The sequence below is a fragment of the Psilocybe cubensis genome, chromosome 3 (assembly GCF_017499595.1).
Source record: "Psilocybe cubensis strain MGC-MH-2018 chromosome 3, whole genome shotgun sequence".
NCBI lineage: Eukaryota > Fungi > Basidiomycota > Agaricomycetes > Agaricales > Agrocybaceae > Psilocybe > Psilocybe cubensis.
In genome coordinates, this window is record NC_063001.1 from 2,652,724 (window position 1) to 2,677,666 (window position 24,943).

Consider the following 24,943-nt stretch of genomic DNA (forward strand, 5'->3'; position numbering starts at 1 on the left):
GATTTCCCCCTGTGTTTCGAGGGTTAAGTTTATTTGATTTGTTGAATACATCAAGGGCAGATCGTGTACCATAGGAATGGGACTAGTGGACCAAGTCGTTGTTATATCGGTGAATAGCGTTCGAGTCCAAAAGCTCTGCTTCTTTGTGAACCGTCTACAACAATCCATGTATTAATCTGAAAGGTGAGCGGGGCGTTCTCGACCTTGTCAACTGTATCGGGTATCGGTCTATCGTGTGATACAAACAGGTTCCCCAGTAGTGGTTTGACCCTTGCAGAGAATTCACGCAGTGCCAAGCTGTCTTTCGCCAAATCCGCCCGTTTGAGACCTTTGAAAAGAGAGCTCTTGAAAAATTACAGTCAACTATATATATATATTATGATAGGATCATTGACATACCTTATCACCAATGGAAAGCTTAACTTGGTCTCCGACCTCATCCTCAATCAAAACATACATTTGATAACAGAATTGAACAAATTCGTGGTCAAAATCTGCGCACTTTAAGCATGCCCGATGTTTTTTTGGTATCCTGATAAAATTTGGCGTCAGTCAAATAATCCATCACATAATCAAGTTACCAACTCTTTGTTACACGATGAACAATTTTGGTAAAATGCATTCTTTAGTTCAGGTGGGTAAAAGCTGACAACTTTGGCAATAAGTTGGTATTGTTCAGCATCTGGATTTTGCAGTGGCAAATCTCTTATGCGAGTGTGCACATTTTCGCACTTTGAAATATCTGGCTGGCGGTGAGAATTCTGTACAGTGTTTGTCCATTCTTCTTTTCGGCTATGGGGTAAAAACATTGTTTCATCATGCGATATATAAAATTCTAATGTACTTACCGAATGAAATCATTCAGACGGACATTGTCCGTTCGGTTAATGTTCATTGGCGTAATAAGTTTTTCACTTCCACCCAAAATACCACAGATACCACCTTCGACTGTATTGAATTTCAGTCGAAGCTTTCGTATCAATAATATTGTACCAGGGGTAGCGGATTTGAGGATGTGACTTTGTCCATCATCTAACATAATTTTAATGACACAGCCCTCAAGGTTGCGAGACCATATTTCGTCGCCGCAACTCGTCGCCAAGTCGAAATTCTTGCTATAATCAGTGATGTACAACTTTGGCATATGATGAGGCTTAGATTCAATGTGCAATAGCTTCATGAAAGTGAGTTGTTTGTTTTAAAGGAGAAATAGGCAACGCACCTCCACCAAGCAGTCAAAGAATTTCCCGATTTCAGCATCTTGAACGAGTTGGAATAAGTCAGAGTCTGCTTTATGCTTTGAGTTCCATTCCGCCTTCCTCCTGTAATATAATGTCAAATTTATGTCTTCAAGGGAAAAAAAAAATTGACTTGAGTAAGAGATTAAAATGAATGTTGTTTGCAACATCGTCCTCATCCAACCGAGTAATTTTTGCTTGTGCAATCTTTCCTTCCACATAACCGAATCTATTCAACCGTATACGTGCATTTTTAATCGAGTAATATTCTCCCTGTTTCATTTTTTCGGCAAACTCTGCGGCGTCGTTCCACATTTCGAACTGCAGGACGTAGTCATTCATTACTGCTGGCCATTCTTTGCTATTGGACCCAGACCCAGGACTAAGAGTATAATCCGTCGCATATAGAGAGTGAACTCCTTGAGGAGATATGTATACTCTTAATACCTGAAACGAACCAGAAAAATACAGATGTCAATGTTTGCGTGATAGAACAAATAAGAAAGAAATCAAACCTCCACGGTACAGTCGAAATAACCATTGGGAAAAACATGAGGCCCAGTTTCACAAAGGAGTCTGTGCTTCCTTTTCAGGTTATCACTCGAGACCGGCACAACTAATTCAGACTGGTCCTTCTCCAATATCTTTTTCCACCAATCAGACAATGTTATACAATGTTGAATATCGTCTTCGTCTGGCCGGTAATACGGGGAAAATAGTCCACCGAACCCGTCTGCGAGTATTTCTTCCTTTGGTGCATTATTTGCAGAACCATAATGTATTTCCCCAGCAAAAGGAGAATAAGCTGCCCAGCGAAGGATATTGTGTTGTCCAATGCCCATAATATCGCCCCTGTATTCTTCAATCTGCAGATGATAAGCGAGTAATTTTTGTTGTATTTGAACGGCATTCCTACCTTGACAGAATGGAGAATAACGACATCGCCCCGGTTTACGCATGGTAGCCATTCTTTGTGACGTTTCATAAAACAATTTATCTTTAAGCCGTTCCATCTACCAGAAGAGTCGCTGCGTGTGGAATCTTGGTCTACGATAGTTATGTAGCACATCCATTCTGTTAAGGATCTCGTCAGCATTATATAGACGGCCAATCAGTTAGCCGTACCGCCAGTCCTGGTCATCTTCACCTCATTAGATACGTCCACCACAACGCCACTGATATTTGCACGTTGTCCAGGTCGAACATTGCTAATAGGGGAATATCGCTACTGCATGCGTTACTAGTCATTCCGGGACCGTGTAGTAAGTTTCTTACAAAACGACATCCTCCAGACTCTTGTTTTTTTTTCGGCTCTTCGGAAATGTGTGGTAGAAATAAGGTGTCATTCTGGAGGGGTCCTGAATGGAATACGGAAAGCGGGAGGTTAGTTTTGTCAATCTCCCTACACAAAACTTGACCCAGAACTCGACGTACCATCTTGAGAAGGACCATCGTCCCTTGTTGACGCCTGGGCCGCGGCTTCTTGTTTTTGACGTTTTCTCTCCAATCGTTCTCGCTTTCTTTTCTGCTTAACATGATCACGTTCCAGTATGTTCGAGTCGGCTTTGGTATTGACTATGGGCTGTTCTGCAATATGTGGAGAATGTACAGACTGCCCTACTTCTTCCGGCGTCTCCTCTTCCGCGCCAGAGCTATACCATGAATTATCGACATTTGCTGATTTCCTGGCAGCTAGAAAATCACGGTGAGACTCAAAAGTCGAGTGGTAAGGACAGGAACAACTAACATTGCCATGTATTTAGCGTCTTAGTATCCCATTTCGATTCATCCTCCTGTGACTTCCACAATATATGCACATGGTTTGCAAAAACAAGTTGCAGAGGTAATGTGCATGTATGCCTTGGTTGTTGTAAAATGTCAACATTTGAACCTCTTAGCAGTAGTCGGAATTCATCCAGATCTGATATGTCGAGTTTGGAAAGAAGACGAGGCTTGAGCTGGAAAACAATCGAAATTAGATGCCCATTATCTGTGGGAGTGGAAGAATAGATGGCAGCCATGGTCTCAATTTTGCCGTTCATAATGGGGTAAACCGTCTTGAACTTTCCCGTAATCCATTTGGTTTCATCTACGCCATATTTAATTATATCTGTTACGCTTTGCTCTGAAATTTCGTTTTCTGCAAAGGATGTGGGTTGGCCTATTTTGACCCGCTTTGATGAGTGGAGTAAAGAATCATCTGCTGTAGCACGTTTTGTGGCTTTCGTGAATCCTGGGGTAGGTGGATGCATGTATTCCGTAAAACAAGTGGATAGCACTGTGTCAAGCAGGTCTTAGCAATGGATTCGAGATGCAAGCAACATTTGATAAAGAAAAATGAATAGACTCGGAATCCAACAAGAAGACGCCAACGGTTGCACGAACCCACAGTTATTGCTCGCTGTGACCAACATCTCGTGATGTTACGGATCGTGATGACCTGTAGAACGTGATCTAACCGTGATCATCGTCCAAGAGTCAGCGAGGCCTTCTGGCCTGCTACTTATCATCCGAATTGAAATTGTCATCGGTGGTTCTTGGTTCTCCAATCTAGCTGAACTTAACCAGTATCCGGTAACCTTCAGACTTTTAACTGTTAACTTGATTGTACAGTTTTAACAACTCTAGTAGCACTGTTGCAATTGCTCCAAGGTTACTCAGGATAAGTTGGAACTCCAGGGCCGGCCACATACGCTATCGTGAGTTGTTATGGTGCTCCAGACCGCTTTGCTGACACTCTCTGATCTCGAAAAGCTTGTGTCCTTATGGATGCGACTTTCCGCCAATATCTGTGATTCAACTATCATATTTCAGTTTCGATCCAACCCTGTTTGAAAGCCTCGATGGCCACATCCTACAAGCAATTACAGCCATCGCTGGATCCATTACCATTGAATGGCTTTGCACAAACAGTCACTGCTTTAGCTTTCGATCCTGTGTCTGATATTCTTTGGACCGGCCTAGAGTCTGGAACAGTAACGGCATTATTGGGAACTCGAGGGAACAAAGGTCCCACTTTTCGTGTTGGCGGAAATTTAGGTGTCAAGAAAATCACCCCCGGCGACAATTACGTACGTGCAGTAGCTAACTCGAATGGCGGATTAGGTTCTTGGAATAAGGGGGGTGCGAACAAATGGTCATTCCGGTAGGTAGGTCAAGATCCTTGAGAAAGTCATATCCATTTGCTCATGTCTCATAGGCCATCTTCTGAAAACGTTATTACCTTTTCAAACACGCCTTCTTCCTCTAATTTCTTAGTGGCTTCACTTGATAGTCTAGAAATGGCTTTTCTAAGTCCTGTCACTGGGGCAACCATTCGAAGGGTTTCGACGACATCGCTACTTACGCACTTGGAACTTTCTCATTCGACGTTGATTTCCGGCTCATCCGATGGGTTTCTTCGGGTCCATGATCCAAGAACTGGAATGGGAAGAACTGATGGGGCCGAAAACATGGTTAAAGCACATGCAAGATCCATCGAAGGACTGGAAACTATCGGCAACTTCATTTTCACAACAGGCATGGGTGAAAGGCAAGTAACTTTTACAAAATATGAAGACAATAAACCTAATTTTTCATTTTTTTAATCAGGCAATCCCGACCATTCCCTGATCCACTTGTCAAGGTGTATGATGTGCGAACAATGCGGCCACTTCCTCCTATTCCGTTTTCTGCCGGGCCTGCGTTTATACACGCCCTCCCCAATCGTACATCGACTCTGGTCGTCGTTTCTTTGCATGGCCTCATACACGTTGTGGATGCTTCGAATCCAGCTGCATCCATAGAACTGTATCAGGTAGTTACCATGTCATCTAAATTTCTCTGCACATCGTTGATTCATTCTGTCTGCTATTAGCTTGATTTTCCATCTTATGCTACAGAATCATCTTATATTACATCTGGTGCAATATCACCTTCTGCAACATATATGGCATTTGGTGACAATGACGGCAGGATTCATATCATGTCCCAAGCAGACGGGGAGATACCTTTCAATGGTTATGATGGACAACCTGTTCCATGGGCCAACACACCTGCCCCATTGCCTGAAATTCAGTGGACTAAGTCAACGTAAGCCCATCTTAACTATTTTATAACAAATCTCAGACTCGTTCGAAGGCCATTGAACGTCATCGGAATGCCATATTTTGACACTCAACTCCTGTCTGTCTGGCCATCCAATCTTGCACACAAAGCATCCAGCTATTCTCCTCCACCCAGGATCCCTCCCCAAATACTGACCAGTATGAAGTACAACGAGAACATCGCATACGCAAGTCTACCCAAAGAACTTCGGGGCAGGCGCAATATGACAAGTGCAGGGCCTCGAAAGGGGGTCAGCCGTTTCCACAGCGGAAAGAATGCCATGGAGGTACGCCGATAATGTTAACGTATGCTAGATAACTAAATCCTAGTGTTTCTAGTCAGAACCGGAAGCTGAAATGTTTGACCATTATGACGACGAGGTCCCCCGGATATATCGACGTGTTGAAATTGAGTACTCTAAATTCGGCATTGAAGATTTCGATTTCGGGTGAGTATGAACTGGAGAATCAGAGAGAACTTTCTATCTGAAGAGATATTTTTAGCTTCTATAACAAAACGCCGTATAGCGGTCTTGAGACACACATATTGCATTCATACACCAACTCAGTTATTCAGGTCATGCATTACATACGACCGATACGAGAACTTGCGAAGGGCCATACAACCATTAACTGTCCTGAAGAACATTGCCTTCTTTGTGAACAAGGCTTCATTTCGCGTATGCTCGAAGATGCCCATGGGACGAATTGCCAAGCGAGCAACTTTTGCAAGACTGTAGGCTTTCTAGCTCAAGGTTAATTTTCACAATTTTTCATGAGTTGCGAACGTGCCTGACCCAAGATACAGGGTCCAATGCAATTGAACTTATGGACTACGGGCGCGAAGGAACTGATGTTGATTATGCTCAAAAGATACAAACTTTCCACCGATTTTTAATCGACCACATGAAATCGGAAGCTAATATACAGCCCCAAAATATTTCCATGTATCCCTATGGGATACCATCGCAATATCCGTCGATCTCGCCAATCTCCCAGATACTAGGAATTGCTGGACAGAACGTGATCATGTGTTCCACGTGTAAAGGAATACGAGAAAGAATCCATGCGATTCACATCGTTGACATGGTTTACCCCAAAAAGGTAAAGACACTATCAGGACGACCTACTGTTTGTTATATCTGACTTTCTTCCTGAAGTCAAGTGACCAAGCTTACAGTTTTACTAGCATTCTGCGTAGCTCTTTATTCCGACAAATAACCCACAAGGCAACATGTCAATTATGCAAACAATTCTCAAGTTTTGTCTCTCGGAGATCAATTTCCTCTCGTCAGCTGCCTCCAATTCTGGCCATCAATGCGTCGGTTTATAATGATGACAGCCTTGGATTTTGGCAAGATTATAGAAATTCGACCTTCCTGCAACCTCAAATTTCTCTCCGAGGACAGATTGGTGGAATAGACGATGCAGAAGAAGCAATTTATACATTACGAGTACGTCGTTTAGCTTCCAATTTAAGTAGATTTACACTCACTCCAAATAGGCATTGGTAGTTAAGATTACTAGAAAAGACCGCAAGTCACATCTAGTTGCTATTGTGAGAGGTTGGTTTTGAACTTTCCAATAACATACTCGGAATCATAACATCCATCCAGTCCCTGAAGCGGAGAGTAATGATGCATCCAGTCCCTGGTTTTTGTTCAATGATTTTGTGGTCACCAACATATCTCAACAAGAAGCACTTAGCTTCCAAGGACAGTGGAAGGTGGGTTCATGCTTTCCAACTTCTAGATATGTACCAATGGAAATGTTCCAGGTACCTGCAATCCTGTACTTTGAACGCCAGAATGTGGAAAGTATGCTGGATTTCAGCCATTTGACACAAAAATTGGATCCCAGCATTCTTAGTCGGGATACTTCCATCTCAATGTAAGAAGTCCCTCTATCTTCATTAATTATTAACTTGGGTACACGAATTGACCTAGTCTCTATTTAGCAATAGAAACAGAAGTCTTATCAAACACGAATTTTTAGCCCCTGATGAACTTCCGAAGCCTGGGACTCTGGTGGCCATTGATGCAGAGTTTGTGTTGATGCAACAAGTATGCATTTTTCAAGCCTACAGTTTGCCAAATATGTTGACATGTCGTAGGAAGAAACAGAATTCCGTTCAGATGGCACCAAGAAGGTCTTGCGTCCTGCCCGATTAAGCCTTGCGCGTGTATCCGTTCTTCGTGGAGATGGCCCTCGTCAAGGCATTCCATTCATTGACGACCACATTCATACTAGCGAGACGATCGTGGACTATTTAACGGAGTTCTCTGGCATTAAATGTAAGGATGGATGTATATTACCTGGTTTAATGCAAAGAGTTGAAACTTTGGTTTGTTTACAGACGGGGACTTGGATCCTACACTATCCAAGTACACACTTACACCACTGAAGCTTGTGTATAAAAAGCTTCGACTTCTGGTGGATTGTGGATGTATCTTCATTGGCCATGGTTTATCGAAAGATTTCCGCATCATTAGTAAGTTTTATTTGATAATTGTTTGGATATTGCTCAATGGATTGCCATTCATTAGATATCTATGTGCCTCCGGAACAAGTTTTGGACACCGTTGACCTATATTTCATCAAGGCACGGTCACGTCGGCTATCGTTGCGATTCCTGTCGTGGTACATTCTGGGAGAGCACATCCAAACAGATAACCACGACTCCATTGAGGACGCTCGTTCTGCCTTGCAGCTCTATAAAGCTTATGAAGAATTTGAGGAACAAGGAATATTCGATCAAAAACTCGAAGAAATTTATAGAGAGGGAAGGCAATATGTGGGTGTCTCCCTTTTCTGATTTTGTTTACAAACTCATCTGTGCTACGCGTGACAAAGGGCTTCAAACCACCGGCTCTGGCAATTGAATCGGAAGAAAATATCTCAGCAATGTCACCCCCTCATTAGGAGGCTAGCCCATGTCATTGCTGAGGCCAAAAAATAAACAAAAAAAAGAAAAAAAGTAGTTAACAGTGCCTTCAGAGTGCAACGATAGCATGGTTAACAGTAATCCAATCTCCCCAAGCTTTCTTTATTTATATTGTACAAATTTTAAGCTATTTTGCAATCTGTGTGGTACATATGTATATCAATCAGCGTTGTCAAACGTATATACAACACATAAAATCAAGAAACATTACACTACCCTGAGATGTCTATCAGAAATCAAAATCATCATCATCGAGACCTTTCCTACGGTGATACTAAAGTAGCAAGAATAGTCAACAGTAGAATGATTAGAAAAAGGTTTGACATGCTTACCACAATGGTGGATTTCTGTACCCCAGGTCCCTTCCCTTGAGCCTCCTCCATCTGCAGACGCATCTAGCATGAGTTACCAACGATGAAAATCGGGAAAGCTTACCTGATTGAGAAGATCGATAAGTTGTGCTTCAGTAACGCGTCCTCTCAGCTGGCCAGATTGTGCCATTCGGATGAGAATAGTTTCAATCTGCTTCGACCTTTCAGCGCTGACCAGAGCTATACGAGACACTTATAACCAGGAACGGCCCCCTCAGAATGGATTCCCTCTTCTGTTGAGTGACAAAAATTTTAACGCACGTCTTTCTCTGGCTGCAGTGTCGAGGACAGTGGACATCATATCCCGACGCATCTGATCCTCCTGCTCCTGTTTCGCAGCAGCGTCGTCATTCGGCTGCCCAAGGGAGGGTGCTCCAGCAGGTAGGCCTAAATCCATCGGTGTTGTGAGTCCAGGAGTTGTGATCACACCAGATCAAAGTCGTGCGAGTGAGAGTACAGAGCAGGGCTTTGTTATGATGTCAAACCTTCCGTGGCGCGGGCATCAGGAAATGTATAGGTTGAGATTGTCACACTCTTAATTGTGCACAAGATAGGTTAACAACTTGCTAACATCCAATGCTTTTGAAACGATTGTGCATAAAAATACAGTGGTAATTACAATATGACTATTGTACACGGGTTCGTCCATATTGCGTGAGATTCCACCAAGATTAACCGAGAGAGGTATAACAATCTAAAGAAGATAAGGGTATGCTACAATTCTAGGGCAATCGGCCGTTGCAGTGATGACAAAAACATAAGGCGATTCGTAACGAAAGGGAAGCATGGTTATATTGAAGAAGGTAGCCCTCAGAAAGAGAGAATCGTGATAAGGGCGGCGGAAATCCAAAGGTGCGGGTACGAGAGTGCAAATGCAGCCGGTGCATCGCTGGTGTCAGGAGGTGTGGTGGTGGTCCCATTTTGCTGTTTGGCAAGGTCTACGAAAGCGGAAAAGTTTTTGGGACCATTCTCAACAGCATTGGCTGAAAAAACCATGCCCGATCCGCAATGATTTGCTTGCCGGCAGTAAGCCCAGATAGGAGTCGTCTAGGTGGAATATTCAGAAGCATTATCAGATAAGGAGATATGAATACGTACATCATTCACGCGAATAGTGAAGGTAGGGAATACGGTATCAGCATCACTGACGGGGATGCTAAGAGTTCTGAGTTGAGAGCGTGCCCATTTAATACATAACCATCACTTACAATCCAGAGTCGAAGCCAAGCTCTCCAGTGGTACTAGTAGACGATAGAGCACGACAAGGAGTGTCAAATGAGCTCGCCGTCACTGTGTGGTTCTTTTGATGAAACTCGAAGGTGATAGTATCTCCAACTTGGGCAGAAATGTTAGACGGACTATAAGCCAGAATACCCGGGCCTCCAACAATAATCCTATGGTCTACTCCTGTAGGTGTGGAGGTCGCCGACGAACTGACAGTCGAGGAAACTGAAGAAGCCGGTGGAGTAGATGTAGCAGAAGCTGTTGTGCTGACAGGAGCGCTAGATGACGCGGTTGAGGCTCCACCTGTCGCAGCAGCCAGGAAGGCAGCGAACTTGTCGCCAGGATTAATAGCAAAAACCATCCCTTGCTGGCAATGGTTTGCTTGTTTGCAATATAACCATTGGGGATCTGTGCCAAGAACACTGAGTTTGGCTACAGGGAAGTCACTGGTCATCGTATCTGGAACTGGGACGCTTTCAAGATACACTTTGTCAAGAATTGGCAAGAGAAAAAAACTTCAAGACATACAAGCCAGTATCAATTCCATTAACTGCCTTGACACATGGGCTCTCGAACGATGATTGAGTAACAGTGTGGTTTTTCTGCTTCATGGTGAATACGATCACATCCCCGACAGCCGCATTCTGTGGATATCACAATCAAACTCAGAATCGACAAGAAAGAAATACCAATATCACATACAACGAACGAGGGGTTAAATTTCAGGACACCAGGTCCACCGACAACAACGTTGATCTCCGCAGAGAAGGCAAGTTGGGCGAATCCAAGGAGAAAAGACGACAAGAGGGCGGAACGGCAGTGCATTATGAAAATTGAAAATTATGGTGTAGTGATTGTAAAGAAGAGAAAAAGCGAGCGCTCAACGTCGAAAGAGAAGGTTTTAGGGGGAAATCCATGGTAGAGGGACCAGGCAAGCTTTATATCGATCCTGACAATGGCAACCTTTTGTTCATGGTCCTCGCGTCTATTGTTAGATAATCACGTGACAACAAAGCAACCCCTTTCTAGCTGTCTTTTGTCTTCAAGCCACGCGATACAACTGTTATGCCCGGAAGATTCGCTCCATACAATAGTATATGCATAGTTCTCCAGAGTCATATATAATTTCTGCAATGAAGGTTGCTATACATCAATGTTATACATATAGCTCAACATATTTACCCCAACGTTCTACAACAGGCTTCACCAATTTTTCCCATTCCTTACCGCGGTTTGGCCCTTTCCTCCACCTTGTAAATTCAAAAATTTCCTTATGCATTGTTCCGCAGTCGGGACATGGCGGTGAAGCATTCTTGGTCTTTTTTGAGCTAGATTTGCTGTCACCTGTTGTTGAAGGTGATTCAATTTCGATGTTCGGCCACGACGGGTCGAGATATATGGAGGATGATACTAGGTCTGTGAGTTCAATGTGAATCAGACGCTCTAATGCAAAAGTTATGTTCAAGTAAAATTACGACAGAGAGATGTTACCACCCACCGAGACGATGGCAATAGGGGGTTTTCTCTCCTGCTTTGGTTCTGCCCTTCATAAGACTTCCAATTACAGGCTGTCCATCTTCGTCTACAGTTCCTGGATAGAATCCTCGTAGAAACTGCTCCTTTGATCCACATTGCTTACCCCATTGATCCATACGTTTTGCCAAATTTACCGTACGACCGACTTTCAATTTGATAGTCTCCTTGTTGTTATCTTCTTTGATTTCGAAGGTATATATGTATCCGGGACCATCAGATTTGGTCCTTGCCCTATCCATTTCAGCGCGCAGCGATGCCTGAGTATCTGGCTGTAAGTAAGAAGGTATCCAATCTGTAGCCAAAATGTGAGGACATGATTTCCGGGCAGGAAGTAGAACATCAAGCGACGCTATACCTTTAAATTCCACAAACACAATCGCATCTCCATGTGGCCTATGACAACCTGTAGGAGCCAGTACGTCTTTTTGGTGTTGGTAACAAAACCTCTCAACCTCATCACCATCGTCCGACACGTATGCGTAAGGTTTAACCTTAACCATTCGAGTACAACGTGTGTTAGACTTTTTAGTCGTAGCTGCACATTGCTGTTGCCCCGACTTTTGCGACGATGTAGAAGAAGTACTTGATGCGTCCGATTCACTAGCCTTCCTTCCAGAAGCTGATGGCCTGGCAGGTGGTCTAGAAGATATAGATGGAGGGTTTGAAGAAGCATCTCCGGAAGGGAAAGGAGTTGAATGAGGGCGAGTGATTGGGGAACCTGTCTCTGGGCGAAGAGCCATCTGCATTGTTAATGATTGCGGATAATCGGAGTGTGGTACAGGCATCATCACTGTAGACGTGAAGTTCGGCGTGGAGACTGCATTTGCATGCTGAGAGGGACTGGTGGCAGCATACGGACTCCCTTGAACTCCGGGAAAAGTAGGATTGAACCCACCAACGAAAGGTGAAGTTGGAGCATGGCTGGTACCGTTAGAGATAGACAGGTCATTGAAACTCGACACAAGGTTGTCTTGCGGTGTGTGACTTTGACTGGGCTTCCAGTTACTAGATTGCGATGGCCTTGGTGGAGTCAAAGGTGGTTTATCGTCTTTCTGTTCAAGAGAGAGACCATGAGTGTTCGCCAAACATCGTTCGTGTTTGCTGCAAGGTGTACCTGGGGCCCCAACGAATCCGCAATCTTATGAAAAAAGCTTGATGCTATTTCCCTGACTTTGTCTGTGTTCTTTCCTCTTTCTGTAATAGTCGGCATAGAGAAGATAACGAGTCGGAGTTACTGAAGAATGATATCGGGTTGTTATTGAATACACTTTCAAATTATCGGGATGGCTGGTGGATAGAATTCGAGTCCAGCTACAAGGATTATATACCAGAACCTGAGTTTATGAGTCACAAAGAGAAAGGTCTGCGTAAGGAAGCGATTATCTGCCATTGCCAGGGCTGTGAGCAAAGTAATAACCGTGAGATGATGGCGCGTCGAGGCAGAACACGAAGTGACGAAACATTGATCACGCGATCACGCGCAAAAGATGCCGACAAAAACAATTTTGTGACCTTTTGTCAAAGACCAATACCGCTGTCTACACTAATTATCCAAACCTTTGTTAGTTTCTAATAGCCAGGCAGTGTCGGTGAGTTTAGATTCCTTGGTATAATACGGCATACGTCTGTGCAATTACTGCTACTTTTGGTTCCCAACGGCCCTGGCAACCCCAGTCAAAAGACACCTTTTTACTATACCTCAATCCTTTTCTCCAGTCAGTTAACTGACAATACCCTATACCACTTGTACAGTAATGGATACAAAAAATCAAGACTTTATCGAGGTCATGGAAACGATGACAAGCAGTCTTTCAGCCGCTCGGGCAGCACTCAAAACCATAAAACAAAGGTTAGTGTCAACTATTCTGTCCCTTACCAGAGATAGCTGATCACTAATATTCAGCCAGCAGAATTTGGATGTAAAGGATGGAATATCTCTTCTGTCGCTCAAACATCATGTATTTCTATCGTATCTGCAGTCGCTGGTTTTAGTTTCGGCCCAACGCGTTTTGGGCAAAACTCTGACTGAACGTTCCCCTCCTTCTGAATCATTTGGCAGCAAGGAGAGAGAAGCTCGAGGGAATAATCCCGGCGATTTGATCGACTCCATGATTGAAAATCGAGTTGTCTTGGAAAAGATCGACGTATTGGAGAGTAAAATGCGGTATCAGATTGAAAAGCTCGTTCGCCTCGCAGATGAACCAGGGCAAAGCACAAAAGACATAGAAGGTCAGTTATTCAGCACTTACTCGGGGGTTCTATATGTCTCATAATATGTACCAGACCCTCTCGCCTTCAAACCAAATCCAATGTCGCTCATGCAGACAGACGTACCTGCTCAGGAAGAATCGTCTGCGCAAAATCATCGCGAATCTACAAATGACGACCAGGGCGATGGCATCTACCGCCCACCACGCCTTGCGCCTATGCCTTATGTAGAAAAATCTAAAAACAAAGAGCGCCGTAACAGGGCTCCCGTCCCTTCTGCTCTCGCCAATCTGGCTGTGGATCCTTCTCAACCTTTTGTGGAATCTACATCGGGTCTTGGCGGTGCTCCGTCTCTCGCTTCAGGTCGCGCTCAATACCTTAAGCGACTTAAAGATTTCGAAGAGGATAACTTCACGCGTGTCATCATGAAGAAAAGCGATGCTAAGCGCCGTGCAAGAGACGAAGAAGACCTGGCTCTTGGCGGTGACCTTGGTGGCGGATCAGGACACAGAGCTCGTAGGGGAGCTGGAACCCTGGATGATGAATTTAGTGAAGTTCTACGGAGTGTGAGTCGAGTCACTGGAGGTCGCGGTCAAGGCGATGGGTACGAAGAACTAAGAAAACGCGGAAAGAAGATGGATGTCCTTGAAAGAAGCCGGACAGGAAAGAAACGCGATGCTCCTGGTGACGAAGGTCAAGAAACTCAGAGAATGAAGAAAAGAAGTCGTTTCGAATTGGAGACCAAGGTTGCAAAGAAGAAAATTGCAAAACGCTAACTTGGAAAACTTGTCCTGTCTTTTTTTTAACCTAGTTTATACTCCTGTTGTGGCGAACTATATAGTGAAAGCAATCAAAAGAAGGACTTCGAGGCAACAGGAAACTTGTCCTGTTATCTGCAATTTTGTGCAGTTCAATGTTAAACATATTTGTACTTGAATTTTCTGATTGTCTGCCATTCCGCCGCGTCATTTCTTCCAATTACATGCATGAAGCTAAATATTTGTGCAGTGTGCACTCCGTCAGTAACGTTATTTCAGATTGGTTTCCAGCAGGGCATTGTTCATTGTTATCCCGTGACTGTCACAATGCGACGCGTCTTATTGTTTTCTAAAAATAGTTCGTGTCAATAGTGGCACTGCTTCGCGAAGCGATATTAGTACTATGTCAAACTTGGTACAATGAGATCCCCGATAGACTCTTGAGTCCTTTCGGGATATCCCCCACTTCAACCACATTGTTAACCTCCTCCTCTTGACTCGGGCAGTCGATCAAGTCTATTTTCTTGTTGATCCTTTATTATTCACGATTTCACGAGTCCTCACGACGCGCCAGCGACTGCCTATTACTGCGCGAAACCTTCAAACCAGACAATATATCCGTCAATTCCCTTCTCCTCACTCAAAATGACCCAATCCGCATTCTTCCTTCGTGCCCGTGCAATATCTTTCAGTGCGTGTGTTATATCAAAAGTCTTACGATGACTGACTGAAGGTGAATTGATGAATAGGCTGCATTATGTTTCTGGGTCTACTGTGGATTATCATTCACAGTCTGTGTTTATTCGCGCAGTGGGATGTCATGGATCACTTTGAACGTTAGTGTCTTCTAACTTGTACCATATGATTGATGAACTGAACTGACTGTTGGAACGAACAGGCTCTCTCATCTTCATCATGCTTCTTGTCAACACTGCGACTCTAATAATGCTCCCTATACTGTGAATTAAATTATTTTTTCGATCTAAATGTTCTTGGCTGATCTCGATTTTGCTTTACCATTAGTCTAATCAACGAATTTCGTCCGTGGCTCGATGCCACTCGTTGTCTGTTCCTGATTCTCTGCCATTTTGGCATGGCTATATTCTTTGCTGTAAAGAAATCCTCTTTCCAGTGCATATACTCAAGTGAGTTCTTTTTGTTAGAAACAGAAATGATGATGTTAACATAGTTCCGTTACAAGATCCTGACCAGGATGCTGTCTGCGACCTAATCATTTTGTATATTTCTGTCACAAGCTGGTTCATACCCGTGTTAGGTATGTTCCAATTAACCCAAGTACTTTAATTATTGACTAAAAATTTCATGTCCTATATAGTTGTGGGTTATTCATGTGGCTTGGCGTATCTCGTTTACAGAGTTTCACAAACACAAGATACAACGCCAAACGATGTCGAAAAACAGCAAGTAGATGCTTCAAAAAGTGATGAAGGCGAATCAACACCTAAACTAGACACCTATCATTATGCTATCTAGAGCTTTAATAATAGTTTGTACATCACATTCTGTACCAACCAATTACACTAAACAAATCTATTCACCAACAAAGACAAATCCATCGTAAATGAATATTGTGAGGGATATCTACGAGCAACAATCATGGATCGCTCTCGTCTAAAATTTTTCGTAAATAATGCTATAGCTATTATACTGGGTGAAAGTGTGTATGGTGTGTGTCTACGAAAGAGTGGCAGATGCAAAACAAAGCAATCGGGATAGTGTAACAGGTTGAGCAGATTCCATATATAATAAGTCCGTTGTCAGAGAAGGCATAAGTCCATGTAGTGTTCGTCTTCTTCTCTGTCCATATATTAGGTTGGTGATGGGAAATTCGTATTTAAGGTCGTGCTGTAGAAAAAAAAAATCAATACAATGTACAGCATACGTGTGCATAGCAGATACCCACCCAGCTGTTCCTTGCGATAGAACCAGAAATATCCGAGAACAATGACGAGCTGGCAAACAAGAGCGATCCAGAATAATGGCAGAGCCATTGGGCTCCCTAAATGATTGTGAGTACGTTTGACGAGCGTTGAAACAAAGTAGAAGTGTACCTGACAGGCCTTCTGAAAAGTCCCACTTGGCAGCATCAGGGAACACGGATCCAGGGCCAACTGAGTTGGGTGCGGTTGCACGGGCAATCATAACACAAATGGACCCAATTACTTGCGCGAAGGCCAGGGTGGCGCAGACATGAAGTCGCGAGAGTGTCTACCAGAATATTAAAAAATGTGAAGATCGAAAGCTGAGATAGCACTTACCTGCAGAAGAATCATTCCCAAACCAACACCTTGAATGGCATCAAGAACGCCCAGCCAAAGCCAGAGAGAGATACCAAGATATGGTCCGGCACTACCAGCCCAAGGGATGTACAAGGCCAGAGAAGAGGTACCCCATAACATCTTCAAAATATTATTAGTATTGCCCAGATATAACTATCAAATCATTTACCTGACACCATCTAGGAGCACCTAGCCCAACGGCGAATACAGGAAGCAACCAAGTGTGAGTTTTACTGAAATGTGTCAAAACAAGGAGCATCGCCGCCCAGACAAAGACGAAAAAGGTGACAACGAGGATCAGAATTTGCCATTTGGGAACGTCCACACTCCACAGGAAAGTCCAGTTACGTCCGTAAGGCTACATGACAATCATATTAGTCAAGAGGCATGTCAAGAACAAAATCAACCACGTACTCCACTCAACCAATAGTCGCGAAGAATTTCAGATGCAAGGAACCATAAAACGAGTTTCCGCCTGAAAAGGGTCTTCAGGAAGTGAGGAACCTTTGGGGGCGTTTGCCGGTAATATTCTACAAGAAACTGAGGTCAGAGCGAATAACAAGCAGGTCAATTCCCAATACACTCACCCGGTAAACCGTAGAGCATAAGATAGGCGAAAAGGAAACTCGCGAACGCTAATGGCCACACGATGGTAACAATCCACCACGGGGTAATGTAATCGTCAGTCCTTCCGCTGAGGTTGTAACCCCAATACCACAAAGCAGCCACCCAGATTTGCTGAGAACCTTGCACAATACAAGCTCTAAGTGTCCAAACCTCCGTTGCAGCGCCCTAAACATCCTTCAATATTTCAAATCAGTCAAAGATTTTATTATTAACTTACGGCTTCTTCTCCGAAGTTAAGACCAAAGAATAGGAACCCGGCAGCAGAACCAACTGCGTAACACCAGGTCGCTGCACTCGAAAGCGCACGGTGAGCCGGATGCAATGATGAATGGACTGAAGGAAGGCCGATCAGGAAGAAAGCCAGACCGAAGAAGATCCATGGAAGAGAAAGGACATAGATAGAGGGTTTGAGCCTGAACATAGGGTACCAGACAGCTGTCGCGGCAAGGAAGACGCCACCAAGCACATAAAGTTGAACGTTATCTTGCCAATTACGACCCGTTAGCAATGTAATTTGGAAACTGGTCGCGCTCAACATCTACTTATATATCAGAGAATGTTAACATTGTAGAATGGTTTGGCTGCCTCACCTGGCCCAAGCCAATGACGATGGTATATAGTGGCCAACCGCCAATTTCACGAGACATAGCGATTTGAAGACCTGTCATAGGTGTGACTTCCGGCATATTAGGTTCTTGGTGCAAGGGTCCGTCATAATCTCCCTGAGAAAATGCTTGCATGTTGGGGGCTGCAGAGGAATTGTTAGTATAAATCTGTCAAAGACAGAAAAAGCCATACAATCTGGACGAGAATAGAGTGAAGGTGAAGGAGTCCCCCACATCGAATCTCGCTGTGATGACCGGATACTGGCAGCAGTTGAAAGTTTCTCCTTGCGAACTTTACCGAAGAAGGCCTCCTCGCTCTTAGTCAAGAATTTTTCGATTGAAAGCTCATGCTCAGAGTTTTTGGCGTTCAGTGTTTGTAGCTTCTGCACAAACTCCGAAGCAACTCCACCATCCGAATCAGTGAACTAGATGGGAAAGATCTATGGGTATATCGAGACAATATTAATATAGAATAACTCACTGATGCAATAGCTTTGTTCAGAGGAGAGTTGGATTTTTCTTCTACAATAGATGAGATAGATTCAACAGAGGAAACGCGCGAGTGTGATCCGAATGGACGACTTGGTGCCAAACCAGGATCGAGGAATGGATCAGGAACATGTTTTTGGTCTTTGGCAATGGTACGATTTGCACGTTCTAGGAAATTGTTGTAACCACCAGGACTGTCAGCCATGCTGGGTGCTAAGCTGGGAGCGACGCTTCCCCGTTGATGGTGTGCAAAGTAATCATCATCAGAATACTGATTTCCAGAGCGTGGGGTGTGTTCTCCTCCTGGAGTGAGAGACTCTTGACTCCATTGTGCTGGAGATCCTGGAGTATGAACCTGAGGACCATCATTAAAGCTGCGGGCATCCCATTCAGGTTGAGTAGGCTGTGCTTGGGCAATTGGATCCCAATCATCGGTATCAGCCATAGGGCGAAGACCACCTCCATCACAGTCGGACTCTCTCCACGCATTTGGACCAGCGATGGAACGACTGTTATTGATACTACGCTTATGGAAATCCTCCATTCTTTGGCGCCACTCTACTACAGGGAAACGTTGAATAGCAGATCTTGCCCGCAAGATAGCACGCTCCTCTTCAGTTGATTTCAAAGCCATTTTGATTGTTTTTGTGAGCTGAGAAAGCATGTGATTTGTAGCGCTTGATTCTACAGGGTACCACTGATAAAAATAGTTAGTATTTGAATGGACTCAATAATTGTCGACGTACCCATCCAGGCATTAAACCCAAACCACCCAATCGACTTCCGACACCAAGAGCACCCTTACGACCGAACTCGACCGCCACGAGACCGAAAGGTTCATCACGGGAAGGAATCAAAGCAAAATCGGCACCGCTGAAAAGGTAAGGGGGGAGGGCCGTAAATTCTGGTTTGGAGTAGACACGATCGGGATACAGCTCCATGAGACGGGCAAGCTTTTCTGCTGCAAATCGGCCGTAAAGATCAATAACAGGCCCGACAGCAATTAATTGAATGGTTGGCCGTTTTTCCAGGCTGAGTGTAACATTTTATTGTCAGCGATTAATCACGTCTGGTGGAAAGAATCACATACAGAGAAGGCATGACATCCGCAATAAGATCCACTCCCTTTTGTTTTGACCAACGACCAACGAACACGAACAAATCCGAGTTAGGGTCCTGCTTGATTCCAGCCCACTCTTGTGCCTGTCTTTTGAGTTCCGGACGTGCAGCTTCGGCAACCTCGTCGATCTGAACGTCGCGAGCTTCCATTGGCTTCTCGTCCAGTGCCGCAATATCCGAAGGATCAGGATTTGGCAATGAGTCGACATGCTTGAGTGTCCAAAGGGCGGGATATCGAGCCCAACTGCGCTTTCCGTATTTGTCGGATACACCGGCAACACCAACACTCTTTTGATGGGTACTGATGAACGAGGCAGCCGCATGCAACAAATTGAAAGTGTTTCCGAATTGGACATATTTTGTGCAGTGCTCTTTGCTAATGTTGAACGCGGAGCAGACCTCCTTCATTTCTTCCTTGGTTCGCAGAGGCCAGAGACCCTGGAACTCGGCGTTATGAAGGGATAGACAGACAGGGATGACTTTAGGAAGTAGGTAGATAGGGGCGAGGGCACCGTGGTAATCATTGATGTGGTAGATGTCGATAGTGGGGTGTCGTCGAATAGTAGCGGCAATAGCTTGATTCCATGTAGAGTAGAAGATAGCAGAGCTCAAATCGTCCATGCGAGCGGGATATGGATCGGCCTTTGTTTGCGCCCTAAAGACAGGACTGTCGAGAATGATATAGGTGATGTTGTCCAAGACGTGGGTTTCAACTTCAATCAAATAAGGCTCTCCGAAGATAATGACCTCGATAGGTTCCGCAGGTTCACCAGCAGGATATTCCAAATCCTTGACTTTAGGAACAACCCATATAAGGTCGACGTCAGTCATGGCCTTACCCATCAAACTTGACATGACACCAAGACCACCAATCTTGACTTTCAACTTCCAATCTATAATTTCATATTCAAGCGTGGCAATGAGAACCTTTCGACGCTTATTTTTATCCTCTGGCCACCCAATGATCTCTGTGTTGTGCTTGTGGCCAAATATCTTCTCAGACATTGGTGTCGACTCCTTGAGGTCAGCAGCAGATTTATTTCCGAAGATGGGGAAGTAGTTGGTATGGCTCTTGACTTTAACACCGTATTGATTGTGTCGGATGCCGTAGAATGTCCACATGAAGATGAGAACAGCCAAAGTTGCAGTGATGAGAGGAATGGCAAGTAGTAATGCATACATGATGATTCCCACAGATACCTGTCCACGAGGTTTGAGCGACCAGGTCATGGTAGAATCGTCAACGAGAAGAGACCACGAAAGATGAGGCGACGGAGGGGCAGATATATTGAGGTAATTTGGCGCAACAGTGTTAGGTGGTAGACGATCGAGTACACCGTCACCATCCGCGTCTCCATAAAAGTAGTCGTCGAATCCCCAAACGTTTAGTTGTAGGTAGGTTGGCCAGCTACCCATGATCTCAAGCTCCCATTTGCCATCCGGATTCAACTCCATGAGATGGTTGATACCAGCATCGTAACCCCATTGGTTGAAGGGACCACGAGCCAAAAATTGAGGGACACGACGGGGTTTTCCGTTATAATTGAGATCAGCGTGCACCATATGGGCAGCAGAGGTTGTCGCATTACTCCAATCTAAAAACAATGTTCAACCTTTGCCTTTGTAATTGCGGCGAGAGTACTCACATTGAACTTGAATATGGTCGCCAGCCCAGAAGTTGTCAGAATTTTTCTTGAAAACTGAAGAATCAATCGTTGTGGTATCCTCCCATCGTGTCCAAGCTGTCCAGGTCTTCCCAAAGTTGCCAGAATAGCGGAAAAAGTCTGCTCCAAACGCTTTGTGAGTGAACGTGTATTTGCCGCCCTCCATTTTGAAAGAATCTGTCGTGTTGTAATCATTTGTGGGGAAGACCATCACGTTGTCAGCAGCACCCTTCCTGACAAGGAAGTGGTCAATAGTCTAGAAAGAGATATTAGAAAAATTTAATTGAGAGAAATGCAAATGTAATCACCCCTGTGCCAGTGGCGGCGCCAGCTGCAGGTGCGGCGGGCGCGTTGTTAACAGTGATCGTCAAAACCCCATCAGGGACGTTGGTCAACGTAGCATTCCAACTCCATGCAGAGACAGGGGCAGCAGCCAAGGGCGAAGTGTTGGTGCCAGTCATTGCACCGCATCTGACATTAGTGACCGTTGGGTTCCCTCCTTTTCCTGATGATGCCATGGTGTATGTGATAGCCCTTGACACTGCATCGCACGAAGCCATAGGGACATTGAATTCGAAGCCGATATTGAGGGTAGTTGCGTTAGAAGCGCCAGGATCGGTGACCAATGCCCGATAATCATGGCCTGGAGTGAACTTTGTGATGACGGGACGAGGAGGAGACCATTGATTTATTGGAACGAGGGCTTTAAAACCATAAGGATCCATGGTAATGGAAGGTAAGCAACCCGTCCAGGGAGCTCCCCCATTGTTTTGGAAGGAATCCCGAGAATCCTGCAAAACATATGTTTCGAATGGAGAAAAGAGATTGCGGACCGTTGTGCCAGAAACATAAGGTGTGGAAATCCAGTCCTTGCTACTACAGTCGAAGGTGTAGGTTCGGGTCCTGTTTTCATTGGTGAAAAGCAACCAGACTTGTCCTGTGAAATTGCCCCCAACAGTCTGATACCCGGTAAGCGCAGAACGAGAAACAGACCATAGACCCATTTCAGTACCAGTGCCGTTGGAACCTGGTCGCTCAATGAAATAGGTCCAGTTACCACGTTGGACAAGGTTGAAACCGTCTTGAAGAGCGCCATAGGCTTCGCGCAATGTATGGAATTGGGAAAAGAGTAGTCGACTGTCGGTGGTGGGATCAAAATGGTCAAGGGCATTCCAGTCATCATGACAGCCGAATAAGGCCTTTTCCAGAGGCATGTTGAAATATTGCTCTGAGCCAAGAACATAACATCCATGCCTCTTCCAGGCTTGATTGCTGATCATGGCTTGACGACCGTAAAGGTAATTGGAAGCACCATTGTCATAGAGGTAGAAGTTTTGTTCTTCACCGTAGTAGAGCTACAACCAAATAGGAAAAATTAAATGCCTTGCAACACCCAATATAACAACAACGTACCAAGGGAATACCGGGCATGACCAAAGACGCAATGAAAGTAGCCAAAACACTTTTTTGTGTACCGGATTCCAGACTAGGCCAGCGGAAAATATCGAAGTTACTGCTTCCAAACATGTGCCTTGGATCCAGTTTCCCAGTGGAAGGATTGAGAAAATCGTTCTTGACGAACATCTGATTCCACGCTGTTACGAAATTGTTGTCAATGTCATATGCAACTTGGAGGTTCCCGTCCATGCCCAAGAAGCGAGCAATTGCGCGATAGAACGAATAGTGGAATGCAACACTGTCTAAAGCATTGAGAGGAGCCTCACGAAGGAAGAATTCGTCCTGATTAGCAGTAACGTTGGCAGCGGCAAGGAATCCAGGTGGTAGTTGTGTAGGTGTTCGACCGCGTCCACTATTGATTCACGATAAGCAAATTACTCTACTCTTAATCAACAGAAATACGCACTAGTAAAGCGACCCGAAAGTATCTCCACCAGTGACTTCGCCAGGAATAAAGAAGTTGGTTTTCCCAAGTCTTCTTGCACATTCTCGTGTACGTGAGGCCCAAACGGCCAATGCATCTACCGTAACTTGTGTGGCTTTATCGATACGGATAGCGTCGATATCGAGAGCTTTGATGGCGAGACAAGAAAACGTAGAGATCTTGGCCATAACATCAGGTTTCCATTCACGAAGACGATCCTGGACGGAGGCGAATTTGGACAATTGGCGCTGCCAGTCAGGATGCACACCGAAAGCCTCCATATCACCATACTGATCAAAGTCAGAAGCCATACATCCATTGGTCTCCACTTTGACGACAGTGCCATCATCTTCCCAAAACTTGGGCATGACGCAAGACGTATTGCGTTCGTTTCCAATCTAAGATAGTTTTAGCTTATCCCAAGGAAAGTTAAGCATTCATCACTACATACCTGGAAATCGCGATACTCTGAGAAATTCCAAGGAATGTAATTTGGCTTCTTCCACACGGCCTTGTATTCATTCAGATTAAAAGGAGTACTCGTATTCAGATGACTATAATCCGCAGAGGTCAGATCCATTTATAGAAGAAGGTTACGCCACGACATACCCTTCAAACCCAATGAGATCGCTCATTGTTCCAACCGTGAAATCTGCCATAAAATACATTCCTCTTGCGTGAATAGCATCGATTGCGTCTCGCCAATCATTAATGGTACCCCAATGAGGATCAAGAACGCTGAAGTCGAGGGGTGAATAACCTAGGGAATGGAAGCAAAGAATAGACGTCAGTTAGATAGTGAGCGTAATAGCATGCAAACACGATGCTTACTGTCCGCTTGCCAAAGCATGTTAAGGAAGGGGGTTCCAGACATGAAAATAACCCTAACGCCCATGCCATGCAGGTAATCTAGTTTGGAGACGAGGCCTTTCAAATCGCCACCAAAGCGAAGCTGTGTTTCGCGGATATCAGACTCATACATGGTGCCGAAAAAATCGTTGTTGGTGGGGTCCCCGTCGGCAAACTTGTCGAGAAGAATTGTGTATGTGGGGAGAGCGCGCCAGTTTTCAGGTGAGGGGGTGTAGGTTGAATTAGGGCGTTCTGCATCATATTGCGTAGGGTCTGTAGCGTCCTTGTTGACATTGATATTGTAGTCGACAAGATCTTCTCGCCAGGGAGAAGCAGAGACGAAGGAAGATAGGGAGATTAGGGCGCAAAGCGCCGCTGAGAGACGCATGCTAGGTAAAGGAAACGCAGACAAAGGAAAATTATAAGAAAGATAGAAGGAAGAAAGAGGTTGTATAGGAAACGGGCGGCAGGGACGACCGCAAAGGACAGAATTGAATAGTGAAGATGCAGGTATGAAGGGATGCAAGCGGACAGCGCGGAATAAGTTGCTTGCTACATTATTTGCATTCGTTTGACCCGCCACAATTTGTCACTCAGGCATGCCCTGTTCCTATTCCTATTCCAATTATTCTAATCGATTATATATTACAGTTTACTGTGGATGATAGTATGTTGTCTGTCTGCCAGCGTGGCCAATGGCCAGTGTTGTCCGTACTTCCCAATTTTATTTTCCAGGCTTTGTTTTTTGTTATAAATAGAACACCTTGTACCTGCACAATAGGCCTTTGCAATGGCACTCGTCCGTCTGTCCATAGTCCACACTCTTTCAGTTACTTTATCGTTCACATCGCCCCCTACTGTCCATCTATCATCTCCTAAGATCCATCATTCGTATAATTAGTGGTGTCCGTTGCCAAGGTTTCCATATCTGCATCTCGAAACAGCGTGCACCAAGGCTTCAGGTTTCACAGCTTTTGACCCGTCCCATTGGTCATTCCAAGCTTTGGTCTTTCAAGGCTTACTTGCTTCCTGTCGCTCCCTGGT

The 24,943-nt window shown here is 44.6% G+C and overlaps 10 protein-coding genes across 10 annotated transcripts; 4 read left to right on the forward strand and 6 right to left on the reverse strand.

Moving 5' to 3' along the window:
• Positions 1-101: 101 nt before the first annotated feature.
• Positions 102-2,334, reverse strand: JR316_0003679 (uncharacterized protein; the record flags this gene model as incomplete). The annotated part of the gene is made up of 8 exons (XM_047889450.1): positions 102-344; positions 400-532; positions 586-792; positions 849-1,174; positions 1,223-1,322; positions 1,372-1,685; positions 1,754-2,104; positions 2,155-2,334. The coding sequence occupies 8 exons, from the start codon at positions 2,332-2,334 to the stop codon at positions 102-104; spliced, it is 1,854 nt and encodes a 617-aa protein (XP_047751824.1).
• Positions 2,335-2,640: 306 nt separating this feature from the next.
• Positions 2,641-3,490, reverse strand: JR316_0003680 (uncharacterized protein; the record flags this gene model as incomplete). Its single annotated transcript, XM_047889451.1, has 2 exons — positions 2,641-2,930; positions 2,986-3,490. 2 exons carry the CDS (start codon positions 3,488-3,490, stop codon positions 2,641-2,643), a joined length of 795 nt encoding a protein of 264 aa, XP_047751825.1.
• Positions 3,491-3,658: 168 nt separating this feature from the next.
• Positions 3,659-4,182, forward strand: JR316_0003681 (uncharacterized protein; the record flags this gene model as incomplete). Its single annotated transcript, XM_047889452.1, has 4 exons — positions 3,659-3,670; positions 3,717-3,812; positions 3,870-3,937; positions 3,993-4,182. The coding sequence occupies 4 exons, from the start codon at positions 3,659-3,661 to the stop codon at positions 4,180-4,182; spliced, it is 366 nt and encodes a 121-aa protein (XP_047751826.1).
• A 464-nt stretch (positions 4,183-4,646) lies between these two features.
• Positions 4,647-8,138, forward strand: JR316_0003682 (PAN2-PAN3 deadenylation complex catalytic subunit PAN2; the record flags this gene model as incomplete). The annotated part of the gene is made up of 15 exons (XM_047889453.1): positions 4,647-4,774; positions 4,830-5,034; positions 5,095-5,309; positions 5,358-5,610; positions 5,663-5,772; positions 5,828-6,078; positions 6,132-6,458; positions 6,497-6,777; positions 6,828-6,888; positions 6,940-7,049; positions 7,101-7,213; positions 7,281-7,386; positions 7,437-7,617; positions 7,680-7,814; positions 7,870-8,138. The coding sequence occupies 15 exons, from the start codon at positions 4,647-4,649 to the stop codon at positions 8,136-8,138; spliced, it is 2,745 nt and encodes a 914-aa protein (XP_047751827.1).
• Positions 8,139-8,496: 358 nt separating this feature from the next.
• On the reverse strand, positions 8,497-9,035 carry JR316_0003683 (Programmed cell death protein 5; the record flags this gene model as incomplete). The annotated part of the gene is made up of 4 exons (XM_047889454.1): positions 8,497-8,541; positions 8,600-8,650; positions 8,703-8,830; positions 8,900-9,035. 4 exons carry the CDS (start codon positions 9,033-9,035, stop codon positions 8,497-8,499), a joined length of 360 nt encoding a protein of 119 aa, XP_047751828.1.
• Positions 9,036-9,448: 413 nt separating this feature from the next.
• Positions 9,449-10,687, reverse strand: JR316_0003684 (putative GPI-anchored cupredoxin; the record flags this gene model as incomplete). The annotated part of the gene is made up of 5 exons (XM_047889455.1): positions 9,449-9,685; positions 9,737-9,794; positions 9,847-10,335; positions 10,391-10,506; positions 10,565-10,687. 5 exons carry the CDS (start codon positions 10,685-10,687, stop codon positions 9,449-9,451), a joined length of 1,023 nt encoding a protein of 340 aa, XP_047751829.1.
• Positions 10,688-11,018: 331 nt separating this feature from the next.
• Positions 11,019-12,608, reverse strand: JR316_0003685 (uncharacterized protein; the record flags this gene model as incomplete). The annotated part of the gene is made up of 4 exons (XM_047889456.1): positions 11,019-11,305; positions 11,361-11,690; positions 11,754-12,450; positions 12,513-12,608. The coding sequence occupies 4 exons, from the start codon at positions 12,606-12,608 to the stop codon at positions 11,019-11,021; spliced, it is 1,410 nt and encodes a 469-aa protein (XP_047751830.1).
• Positions 12,609-13,152: 544 nt separating this feature from the next.
• On the forward strand, positions 13,153-14,382 carry JR316_0003686 (Neuroguidin; the record flags this gene model as incomplete). Its single annotated transcript, XM_047889457.1, has 3 exons — positions 13,153-13,247; positions 13,302-13,627; positions 13,682-14,382. The coding sequence occupies 3 exons, from the start codon at positions 13,153-13,155 to the stop codon at positions 14,380-14,382; spliced, it is 1,122 nt and encodes a 373-aa protein (XP_047751831.1).
• Positions 14,383-15,009: 627 nt separating this feature from the next.
• On the forward strand, positions 15,010-15,858 carry JR316_0003687 (uncharacterized protein; the record flags this gene model as incomplete). Its single annotated transcript, XM_047889458.1, has 6 exons — positions 15,010-15,055; positions 15,114-15,200; positions 15,263-15,323; positions 15,388-15,509; positions 15,566-15,640; positions 15,701-15,858. 6 exons carry the CDS (start codon positions 15,010-15,012, stop codon positions 15,856-15,858), a joined length of 549 nt encoding a protein of 182 aa, XP_047751832.1.
• Positions 15,859-16,219: 361 nt separating this feature from the next.
• JR316_0003688 (Cell wall alpha-1,3-glucan synthase mok13) lies at positions 16,220-24,287 on the reverse strand (the record flags this gene model as incomplete). Its single annotated transcript, XM_047889459.1, has 20 exons — positions 16,220-16,230; positions 16,289-16,384; positions 16,437-16,593; positions 16,644-16,784; positions 16,834-17,022; positions 17,079-17,194; positions 17,252-17,456; positions 17,509-17,829; positions 17,882-18,039; positions 18,090-18,321; positions 18,378-19,082; positions 19,132-19,417; positions 19,476-21,099; positions 21,151-21,424; positions 21,477-22,523; positions 22,582-22,978; positions 23,033-23,448; positions 23,502-23,604; positions 23,660-23,810; positions 23,882-24,287. 20 exons carry the CDS (start codon positions 24,285-24,287, stop codon positions 16,220-16,222), a joined length of 7,035 nt encoding a protein of 2,344 aa, XP_047751833.1.
• Positions 24,288-24,943: the final 656 nt, after the last annotated feature.